The sequence below is a fragment of the Phocoena phocoena genome, chromosome 17 (assembly GCF_963924675.1).
Source record: "Phocoena phocoena chromosome 17, mPhoPho1.1, whole genome shotgun sequence".
In the NCBI taxonomy this organism is placed as follows: Eukaryota; Metazoa; Chordata; class Mammalia; order Artiodactyla; family Phocoenidae; genus Phocoena; species Phocoena phocoena.
This window is the reverse complement of record NC_089235.1, coordinates 60,614,640-60,626,075: the sequence shown is the minus strand read 5'-3', so window position 1 is coordinate 60,626,075 and position 11,436 is coordinate 60,614,640. Positions and strand designations below refer to the sequence as shown.

The 11,436-nt window shown below is 47.1% G+C and overlaps 1 protein-coding gene across 1 annotated transcript in view; it reads left to right on the top strand.

Annotated features, from left to right (window-relative positions):
• The first annotated feature begins 4,962 nt into the window (after nt 1-4,962).
• The window catches only part of EXT1 (exostosin glycosyltransferase 1), a 292,443-nt gene continuing 285,969 nt past the window's right edge, over nt 4,963-11,436 (top strand). Inside the window, exon 1 of the mRNA XM_065895096.1 lies at nt 4,963-6,717. Within this exon, the coding sequence (XP_065751168.1) occupies nt 5,756-6,717 (962 nt within the window). The 5' untranslated portion in view covers nt 4,963-5,755. The remainder of the gene's footprint in view (nt 6,718-11,436) is intronic.

Sequence of the window (11,436 nt, the reverse complement as noted above, 5' to 3'; positions counted from 1 at the left end):
CACTTCCACTCCATTTTTCCTTCCCTGCTCAGTGGAGTTCCCCATTCCTCCCTCCTAAGCGACTCCCTTCTCTCTTCTACCCCCTTGGTCTACACAGGGCAGCCTTGACTGTTACAAGTGGAAAGATATCACCAAGTCCTGCTCTGTGTTTTTCAGATGAAACACTTAAGACCTGGCATTCAGAAACCGCCTGCTCTGGGTTTCCTTGAGTTCCAGGCAGAGAAGGAACTGGAACCCGGCCTCCCGTCCCGGCTGGGAATCTCTCCACTCCTCCACGATGCCTTAATTTTCCTTGGCCTGCTTGTCTTTTCCCACCTCCTATAACCAATCAGCACATACCCAGCAGAGTTTCCCAACCTTTCTGGGAACCTGGAATGTTTACTGTTAGAGACCCCACCCAGCACACATCACCAAAACATTAAAATGTGCCCACGTCAAATAAAAATTATGTATAACTTTATGACAATTAGGTTGCCTTGACAGTCAACCTGACGTTACATTTTAGAGAATTTAAGCATTTTTTAATTTCAATATTTTAGTTTGTTTTTACATTTTGGAGTCAATTATTTTTTCCTACAGCAGATATAATTATAGACCCTTGAAAAGCATTTGTACCTCATACATTATAAAAAAAAGTCTTCTTTGCTTTTTGTCCATTGGTGTTTCCCTTTCTTCCCTTTTCCTGTTTGCTTATAATAGTCAATGAGCATTCCAGAGTCTATAAAGCATCTGGAAACTGCTGAGTGTTTGGTAGGTGATATTTCATGTATGTAATTCTGTTGACTTGCAAACATGACCTCATGCACCGGTGTCCATAACTGTCCAAGAGTGTGACGATCAAATCTTACGTTTGCCGTATACATTGTGGACTGCAAAGGGCTTTCTCATCCATTTTCCATTTGTACTCATTTAATTCTCACAGTAACCCAGTGAACTGAGCACAACATACATTATATTACAGTTACTATTGATTTTACCAATAAGAATCCAAAACTTAGGGAGAAGTGTCTCATTCAAGGTTATAAAGTAAGTGGAAGAGCCAAGATGAGAATCCACATCTTCTGGGTTTCATGTGTGCCATGCTGCTTTCAGGTCTTTAGTCAGCCCTGGGGAAAAATTATTCCTGAAAGAGGAAATTAAGCAAGGCTTGAATCACTGGGATAGCTTTAGCTCTGTGTGTGTGTCTGTGATACTAGAACTCTAGCCTTGAATATTCTCCATTTGCCCTACAGACAATGGGATCAAGTAATTAATTAGCTCACCAAATACTTATTTAGTGATGGGCCCTGTAATAGGTGCTGGGGATATAGCAGTGAACTAAAAATCCATGTCCTTGCCTCATGGAGCTCACATTCTAGATGCAACAGGTAAATGATAAATTGACAAGTCAATATATAGTATACAGGTGTCAGTTAGTGTTAAGGATAAAAAATAAAGCAATTGAGGGGATAGGAAAACTGGGGAGGACTTGCTACTTTATTTAGGAAGGTCAAAGGTGGCCTCAGCTGTAAGGTGGTATTGAGAAGAGACTTAAAAAAAGGGAGAGAGTATGTAGTGTGGATACCGGGGTGCATACTAGCCGAGATGAGCATGTGCAAAGGCCCTGAGGCAGGGGCATGTTTGGCATGTATAAGAAACAGCAAGGAAACCAGCCTAGTTGGAGAAGAGTGACTAGATTGGGATGGAGGGAGAGAGTTATTGGCAGGAAATGAGGTGAAAGGGGTCTGGTGAATAGAGGTGGAGGCAGTTAGGGAAGATCCTATAGGACCTCACAGGGCCTCGTGAGGGCTTTGGCTCATATTCTGAGATAGGGACCCCTTGAGGCCTTTGACCAGAGGAATTACATGATCTGACATACATTGTTAAAGGATTTACGATGGACTGATTTGCCTTATGTTAAGATATTCCCGGTTTGTAATAGTTCTACCCTGAAGAAGAGACTCAGTCCTGCTTTGAGAGACTACGATGGAGGCCTTTCTCTTCAAGCATGTTCCGGTGCTGAGGTGAAGTAGAATTTTAGTAATTCATTCATCATTCAAATCAGTGACTGAGCGCCACCTAAGTGTCAGAACTACCGTAGGCTTTGGGGATTCAGGAGTGAGAAAGACAGATAGGGGTCCTGTGCTCAGGGAGCTCCTTTTACAGTGAAGAAGTATAGACAGCAAACAAACAAACAAAGGATTTCAGCTAATGAGAAGGGCTCAGGAGAAAATAAAACGGAGGGAGATGCAATATGATGCCATCATAGGGGGCTACTTCCCCCACCCCCGCCCCAACGTTTGCAATCACATTTATTGAAGCATCTACTTTGTTCCAGGCATCAGGTTAGGTGCTCGGGACAAAAATCTGAATAAGACATACAGATCATACTTCTGTTGAGTTCCTAGTCTAGATGAGGGATAGACATATAAATAATAATTCTAATGCAATAAGGGCAGTAATAGAAGAATGAATAAATGGGCAGGGTAACAGAGAAAAGGGGCATTCATTTTGTTGAGGCATGTTGGGGATTTGTGGATAAGATGATTTTTAAAAAACATTTTTATTGGAGTATAGTTGATTTACAGTGTTGTGTTAGTTTCAGGTGTACAGCTAAGTGAATTAGTTATCCATATACGTATACCCACTTTTTTTTTTTTAAGATTCTTTTCCATAATGGGCTACTTAAGATTCCAGTTGGCTTTTGAAATGTGGAACTTAGGCAAAAAATGTTACACACGTAGAGCAGTTTACGGTTTCCAGATTCAGAAAAATATTATTATTATGACCTTTTAAACGAGAAACTGAAATTCAGTGAGATTAAACCCCATGCCCAAGGCACTAGTAAATGACAGATCTGGGGTCTGAATCCAGATTTTCTCTCATTTTCAGTACCAAAGTTTTTCTCACAGTATATACCACTATGGAATGTGACAGTAGGGCTGGGTATCCCTGGGGCGTGGGATGAGGGAATCAGTAATGGTTAGGCAAGACAAGAAAAAATGTGTCAAAGCAGAAAGAGATGCAAAAGACCAAGGGCAGTAGCTGGCTCCCACTAAGATCACACAGGACAACTGTCAGGATATAGAGGGGCTACAATCCCTACAGCCCCATTCCATAGGGCAGAGAAAATCTGCACCCTGATCTCAACGGAAGGATCCCCACCTTGCATGGCTGCTCTCAGCACCCCGGGCTGTGGGGGAGCCCTGGGTCACATGTGGTTTCAATCGCTGCATTTATCTGCATCATTGTCATTGCATTTGGAAGATGACTGAAATCTCATTTCTGTCCCAGGCCTGTCCAAATTGTGCAGGGGGTACAAGTCAAATCTGGAAAAGCTACCTCATCTTTGGCAGGCCAGAGATAGGGAGAGACTTCAGGAATGTACAGTGATGTCCCACCCAGGCCCCTTCTCCCCTTTATTAAAAATAAATCTGACACAACAAATGTCTAAAATTTTCCACTTGATCATTTCACCCTGCCTTGTTATAACCATGCCCTTTGTCCACACCCACTGGAGGTTTTTGCAGCCTGGGGAGAGCTGGGAAGTGTCTGTCCCTAGCTCTCAGTCACTCCCATAATAAACAATCACTAAACAGCTTGCTGCCCTAGGCAACTGTTTGTCCAACTTGGCCAGGCCCCTGTGACTTAGGCTGGGGAAGAGGGTGGGAGGTGTTCTCTGTAGAGCAGAATTCAGGCTCTGAGGCCAGAGAGCTTGGTTTGGACCAGAAATACTGTTTGGGAGTGAGCACATCTTTGTGGTCTTGGAAGACCTTTAGAGGGACTCCAGCTCTTTATCCGACTTGTCCAGTGAGGCTCCCTGGGGGGAGCTTGGGGCTGGGGTGTGGTAGGGCAGTTGAAGGGCGGACCAACCATCTTGTAGTAATGTAAAGAAGGTCATTTCCTGCCTCAAGTTTCTCATCTACAGCTGGGACAGCTGGCAGTTCTACTGGTCATCCATCCCTAAGAGACAGCTCCTTAAAAACCACCACCCCACCACGCCCCAAAGAGAATAACATCACTAGGTGCTGGGAAAAGCTTAAATTAACAGGGTTCTCCTCAGCTATTAGAAAATCTCTTTTCTTCCGCTGTGATTGATCTCTTGGAAGCTTTCTGCAGAACAGACAAGGGGCTTCGGGAAGTGAGGGAAGGATGCGCGGGAAGTTATTGAGGATTTGGGATAGGTGTCTTCTCTTAGGGCACCGACAGACATGAAGGATTGTAATGATTCCTCTTGATTGTGATATTTCCTCTTTATTCTTGGGGCTTTAGGTGTCTCCTTGGGGAAAGAGAGAGAGAGAGAAAAACGGACGGGCTATGTAGGGAATAAGGGACCTGTTTTGATGCTTTGTAAAAAGTTAAAATTGGGGGCCTCAGAGAGTCGAAGGAGGGCGGGGAGAGGCATCCGTAAGGTCCGCGGTCGCTTTCTATGAAGTATTTATTTCCTCCCGCATCCCTTGGGCTCCCCCCACTGCTCCAATTTTCTAGCATCCTTCTCCAGGAACCCGAACACTCCCAGCCGCCCGCTCGGGGAGGCGTTGCCCACAGGCAGCCGAGGAGACGGGATTCTCGAGGGCGCCCGGGGCAGCGGGGCCCTGGAAGCGCCGGCCAGTCCCCGGCTTCCCGGTTCCCCGGTTCCCCAGGCGCCGCGCGCCAGCGGGCGTCTCTGGGAGGCGCTGGTTTCCGGCGCAGCAGCAGGAGGCGGTGCGGCCCAGGCCGGGGTCCCGGCCGGGACTAGCCGAGGGGCCACGGGGCTCGCACTGGGCCGCCTCCCGCTCCGCCCGCCGGGCCCCGGAACAGGCGCCCCGGGGCCCGCACGCCGCCCGCACCCCCAGCGCCGCGCCGCGCCGGCGCCTCTGCCGGTGGCCGGGGGTTATGAATGGGCGCAGCGGAAGCACCGCCCCCCCCGGACGTGACGCTCGGCCAATGGCAGCGCGGGCTGCGTGGATGGATGAGGTCAGCGCTGTCGTGTCGGGAATGGAATGTGTAAGTGTAACATTCAGAACCGGGTAACATTCGGCGACCGAACGCGGCGGTCGGCAGCAACCGCGCGGGGGCCTGGGAAGCGCCGCTCGGGGCCGGCACTATCCGCGGGGAGGACGCGCCGCCGCAGTCACCCAGCGCCGCCGCCTTCTGCCGGGCCGCCGCGCGTCCTGGGGGCCGGCCCCGCGAGCGCAGGAGTAAACACCGCCGGAGTCTCGGAGCCGCTGCAGAAGGGAATAAAGAGAGATGCAGGGATTTGTGAGGTTACGGTGCCCCAGCTGCAAGATGCACTAGCCGGCTGAACCCGGAGATCGGCTGACTTGTTGGAACCGGAGTGCCTGCCCCGGAGTGTGGATGAGTTGAAGTTGCTTTCCCGGGGCTCGTTTTCCACGGCGCCGAGAGGAATCCGAGAGGCAAGGAAATCACTTCGTCTTGTCATTGATTGGGCATCGGGAGCTTTTTTTCCCCCCTCTCTTTCTTTTCCTCCGTCTTGTTGCATGCAAGAGAATTACAGTCCGCTGCTCGCCCGCCCTGGGTGCGAAATATTCAGCCCCGCTCTCTCCCGTCTATTGTGCAACCCAAAGATGAAAGACCGAAGGGGAGAAAGTTAAAGAAATCGCCCACATGCGCTGGATCAGTCCACGGCTTGGGGAAAGGCATCCAGAGAAGGTGGGAGCGGAGAGTTTGAAGTCTTTACAGGCGGGAAGATGGCGGACTGGAGCTGAAAGTGTTGATTGGGAAACTTGGGTGATTCTTGTGTTTATTTACAATCCTCTTGACCCAGGCAGGACACATGCAGGCCAAAAAACGCTATTTCATCCTGCTCTCAGCTGGCTCTTGTCTCGCCCTTTTGTTTTATTTCGGAGGCTTGCAGTTTAGGGCATCGAGAAGCCACAGCCGGAGAGAAGAGCACAGCCGTCGGAATGGCTTGCACCACCCGAGTCCGGATCATTTCTGGCCCCGCTTCCCGGACGCTCTGCGCCCCTTCGTTCCTTGGGATCAATTGGAAAACGAGGATTCCAGTGTGCACATTTCCCCACGGCAGAAGCGAGACGCCAACTCGAGCATCTACAAAGGCAAGAAGTGCCGCATGGAGTCCTGCTTCGATTTCACCCTTTGCAAGAAAAACGGCTTCAAAGTCTACGTATACCCGCAGCAAAAAGGGGAGAAAATCGCCGAAAGTTACCAAAACATTCTAGCGGCCATCGAGGGCTCCAGGTTCTACACCTCGGACCCCAGCCAGGCGTGCCTCTTTGTCCTGAGTCTGGATACTTTAGACAGAGACCAGTTGTCACCTCAGTATGTGCACAATTTGAGATCCAAAGTGCAGAGTCTCCACTTGTGGAACAGTGGTAGGAATCATTTAATTTTTAATTTATATTCTGGCACTTGGCCTGACTACACCGAGGATGTGGGGTTTGACATCGGCCAGGCGATGCTGGCCAAAGCCAGCATCAGTACTGAAAACTTCCGACCCAACTTTGATGTTTCTATTCCCCTCTTTTCTAAGGATCATCCCAGGACAGGAGGGGAGAGGGGGTTTTTGAAGTTTAACACTATCCCTCCTCTCAGGAAGTACATGCTAGTCTTCAAGGGGAAGAGGTACCTGACAGGGATAGGGTCAGACACCAGGAATGCCTTATATCACGTCCATAACGGGGAAGACGTCGTGCTTCTCACCACCTGCAAGCATGGCAAAGACTGGCAAAAGCACAAGGATTCTCGCTGTGACAGAGACAACACTGAGTATGAGAAGTAAGTGGCTTAGCCGATGGGCCTCAGCGGGTCAGCCCTGGGCCCTGCCCACCTGGTCCAGGTGTGAAGTTGGGAGATGGGGGTGGGGCAGGGGACCACCCCTCGGGTCCTCTTCCTTTTGCTCTGAGCCTGGGACTGAGCAGCCTGCTTCTGGTGTGTAGCTTGGAGCTGAGGACCCCAGAGTTTGAGCTCCTCGGGCTACCGGAAAATCCTGGAGCACTTTCCTGGGCCAAGCAGGTGACCATGTTCCCCTCTTGCTTGGAAAACCTTCAGGGTGATGTGTGTTCTATGAAGGGTGTGGGTTTGATCCGAGTTTGGAAACTGTACTTCACCAGTGGATCCAGGAGGGTGTTTGTGAGGATCTAGGGACTCGAGAGGCTCTGAATCCACCCACAGTCCGGGGACCTTACCCCAAGATTGATGCTTTATTTGCTTTTCTCACGAGCAGGGGGAGCAGCTTCCCCCGGAATTTTCCCACCCTTCAATTGTCATCTTTCCGCAAACCTTAAATTTGTGTTAGCAGTGGAAGTCCTTTAGTTTCAGCTACTAAACTTTCTGTGCCTGCCTCTTCCCTACTCCCAGATGGCGTTGACTTTTATGAAGGGAGACTGTAAACTGGTTAGGGCCTGTGATCTTGCTTGCATGCATGCATTCATTCATGTGTGTTTGTTGGCATGTATATATCCTGCCTCCCTAGGAGAAGCCGTTTTTAAAAAATCTGGGCCTCAGCCCCTCTGCTGTAAACTCCAGTTGCTAATTTAGATTTCCCTTTCCCTTTTGTCTTTATCAATTTGCATGTAAATCGGAGACTGTTACTCTCTGAATGTGCTGTGAGATGCCTCTTTACCCTCTGGAGTGAAGCAAGTTTTGTCCAGTTGCTAAGTAACTGAGTTGGAGACTTTGTAGACCTTCTTACTCTTCCTTTTCCTTCCCAGTGACGGTAACTGACACACTGGGCTTGGGGTCAAAACTAGTTTCTCGGAATCGGCTTTAACCTGAGCTTGGAGGGTCCGTTTCCTTGTCGATGGGGTGGGAGCCCCAGACTCTCTCACTTCTGTCTGGCTGTTAGAGAGTTAGTGAGCTCCTACAGTGCATTTCCACGTTACGCCAGTTAAAAACCAGAGCAGCCGTGTGCTACCCAGGCAGGAAGGGGAACCTCTCAGCTGAGTACGAGAGGAACTGGCAGAGGTTGGCGGATTTTGCAATTGATTCATGAAATGCAGAATAGGGGAAACGCTTTGCAGAACTGATTGGAACAGGAAGGGGCATGGTGGGGAAAGGACCCTGAAATGAAAGGTTTGATTGTTGTCTGTGGATTTCCTCAGACACTCGGGCCTCTGTAGGAGTGATTGGAAGGGAAATTCAAGTCCTCCTGTACTTGATCGTAGACAGTGAAGGAGAAAGTATCAAACACTGGGATTCCCCAAACCCCAACACCTCTTGCTTTTCGAGCATAAGCAGAGCCCGAGGCTGTAGGGTCCATTATGAATCTAAATTTTCCTCTGCTTTGGGGGCAGTTATGTGTGAATGTTGGGTGCAGTTGCCATGGATTAAAATTTTCTCACAGAAGAAACAAACTGGTTAGTAATGAGCGCTTTGTTTGCACGACATTTACATTGACCTATTCCTGTGGGTGCTTGTAAGAAAAAAATGCTCCTAGCCTTTGAGGAATTTCTTTGTCTGGTTTATGGTGGAGTAACTCGAGATGAAGTCTGACCTTTCAGTGTCTTCTAAAGCAGTCTCACCGAATTTTGTAGAAGGATCATGACGGTCTTCATTCCTCTAAAGGAGCTGGAGGGGAGATCTTAAGAAATTTGAATTATACGTTTATTTGGGAAACACCCTCAATCCGATACAACAGTCATATCTGCTTTACTCTCCTAGTCCCAAAATAAATCGTCTACATTCTCTGCGGAAGGTTTTTCTAGAGATTTTTGGCAATGAGGGAAGGAGGGGTTGGTTTCCAAGAAACTTTAATTTTTGCTAATTAAATTTCACTAATTTTTGACCTCTTTGTCGTTGCATCAAGAAATCAGACACCCACGCCCTTGTTTTGGTTTATGTTTAAAGACCACAAGGGGTCAGGCCCTCAGGACTGAGTCTCATCTGAAGAGTGGCATTTAGTGAGGAAAGCAAGTTGCCTCTTTCTCCTGAGCAGGGATTTCTTTCAGAGACACTTCTGGATTTTCTTCATTCCTCTTTTGCATACTTTCCAGCTCTAACCTTGTTTCATGGGACGGGATGGTGTTGCAGAACGTTTATATTCATCGGCCTGCTTGACCTGGAGTTTTAACTTCTTCCTCTCACTGGGTTATCTGAACGCTTTATCTCTGAGAAATGGTGCTTGCAAACATGTTTGCCTTTGCCGTTGACTTTGGAAGATATGAAGAATGAATGAGCTCTGAAATGTGAGAATGCTCACATAGCAGGCAACCTGTCTTGTGCTCTGAAGTAAGCACAACTATACTTTGCTACTTCTACGGATGTTTCCTGTAAGTCAGCTGTGCGTGTGTCAGACGCAGAACTCCTCCAATCAAATGCTAATCTCTTCCCAGGGTTTTAGAGGAGGACATTGCAGTTAGGTCTATAGAAGTCATCTAAGTCTGACTTCTCATATTGTCTCATGGTGTGACTTCTGATTCATCACCTTGAACCTTAGTTTATCCTTTGGTGGAATGGGTTTTCGACTGCTTTAGGGTTCTCTAAGCGTTCATTTGATAATGGCTTATAAAAACAGGATCAGTTTTCATCTACTTCTTTTCTTTATTAGCAAGTGCCTATGATTTGGACTTAGGGGGTCTGATAATTAGATTGAAAATTTATGGTATCATGGCCGAGTTAGGATACTATAGAATATGTACAAGGGTATCAACTAAAAAAAAAAGTTGCTTTTAGCGAAATTTAGCCTTATGTGACAATAAATGTTTTTAGTTGAGGACTTCTGTTTCCACTTCACTTTTGTGAAAATCAGACATTTACTACTAAAGGTATAGAAGAACTGCGTGGAATGAAGGAAAAGACTTTTCTCTTGTAATAGAGCAATATTTTCAACCCAGACTTCCAGGATTATATTAAAGCATCCATTTTTATGACACCCATAATTAATTTTCATCAGTTACATATATTAACAGATGTAGATGACACGGGCTAAACTAAGTTGCTGCAGTGATTACATGATGTGTAATGAGGCTTTAGAGAAATTCTGTTTTACATCTCTTGAGCTTCTTACGCACCCTTACAGAATTACTGTATTTTTGCATGAACTTCCTAGTGTAGATCCCTTCAAAGGGCATTACTGTGAAACTTCAAATTTGGCTTTCTGAAATAGACGAAAAAGAAGGAAATGAGAGGTGGCTTCTATCTTGGACCCCTTTGAGGAAAGTGGTGGAGAATATTTTAAGCAGCTCTTCTGGGAACAGGCAGGATTCTGTGCAGGCCTTTTGGACACCTTCTCCTGTGTTTGTTGAAGCTGTACCTCACAATCCTTGTGTTTTTAAGGGTCTTGAAGGTAAGTGATCATTACAACTTCCAAACATCCTCATTTTATAGATGTGGAAACTGAGGGATAGACTGTTACAGGGATTTGCTTAAGGTCAGAAAACTGTTTAGTAGCAGGGGTAGCCCTAGAAAGCAGGCCTCTGACTTTTTCTTCTTGACCTACGGTATTCCATCTTTAATTAGAGACACACCTGAAAGCTCTCCAGCCACTGGAAGGTCCTTATTGATGGTGTTTCTTATGGGATTTCTCTTGGAATCATTCGGGAAGCTGATAAAGACTTTGGACCAACTTTGTGAAAAAAGAAAGCACATACATGCATAATCTGTCATCTAGTTTTAGGGGTTGACACACAGCCGCTACTAAGGGCATCGTCATACTTAAGAACTTTTGCTCTAGGGCTTACATATTTCTTTTCATTGCCAACTAAGGTGGAGGTCCCCGGTGCTGTTTAGTCTAAGTAGGAGTTTTGGGGACTTTTCAGTTTGGCTCCAGTGAATTTTGGGAATAGGCTGTGAATTCACTGAATGATAAGCTGAATTCAAATGTATTTATAGCAAAAAGAAAATGTGCACAAGTAAATGATGATGTATTGATTCCCCATTTTTCTGAACTATATTCCCAGACACGTTGAGCGAGTTCGTGATCCAACAGGGAGCCTTGGAGGAATGAAAGTTGGAAATTGTGCTTCTCAGGTTTTAAATGTAAAACATTAGCACCTTTTTCCCCACAGGTGTATGATAGCACAAAAGCATTTCTAAAATAAGCCACATAAGCACAGTTTTCTTTTTTTTTTTTAACACACATATGTGCTCTTTTTTTTTTCATTTATTTATTTTTGGCTGCGTTGGGTCTTCGTGGCTGTGCATGGGCTTTCTCTGGTTGTGGCGAGCGGGGGCTACTCTTCGTTGTGGTGCGCGGGCTTCTCATTGCGCAGCACAGACTCTAGGCGCGTGGGCTTCAGTAGTTGTGGCGTGTGGACTTCCGTAGTTGTGGCGTGTGGACTTCCGTAGTTGTGGCATGCAGGCTTCAGTAGTTGTGGCGTGTGGACTTCCGTAGTTGTGGCATGCAGGCTTCAGTAGTTGTGGCGTGTGGACTTCCGTAGTTGTGGCATGCAGGCTTCAGTAGTTGTGGCGTGTGGACTTCCGTAGTTGTGGCATGCAGGCTTCAGTAGTTGTGGCGTGTGGACTTCCGTAGTTGTGGCATGCAGGCTTCAGTAGTTG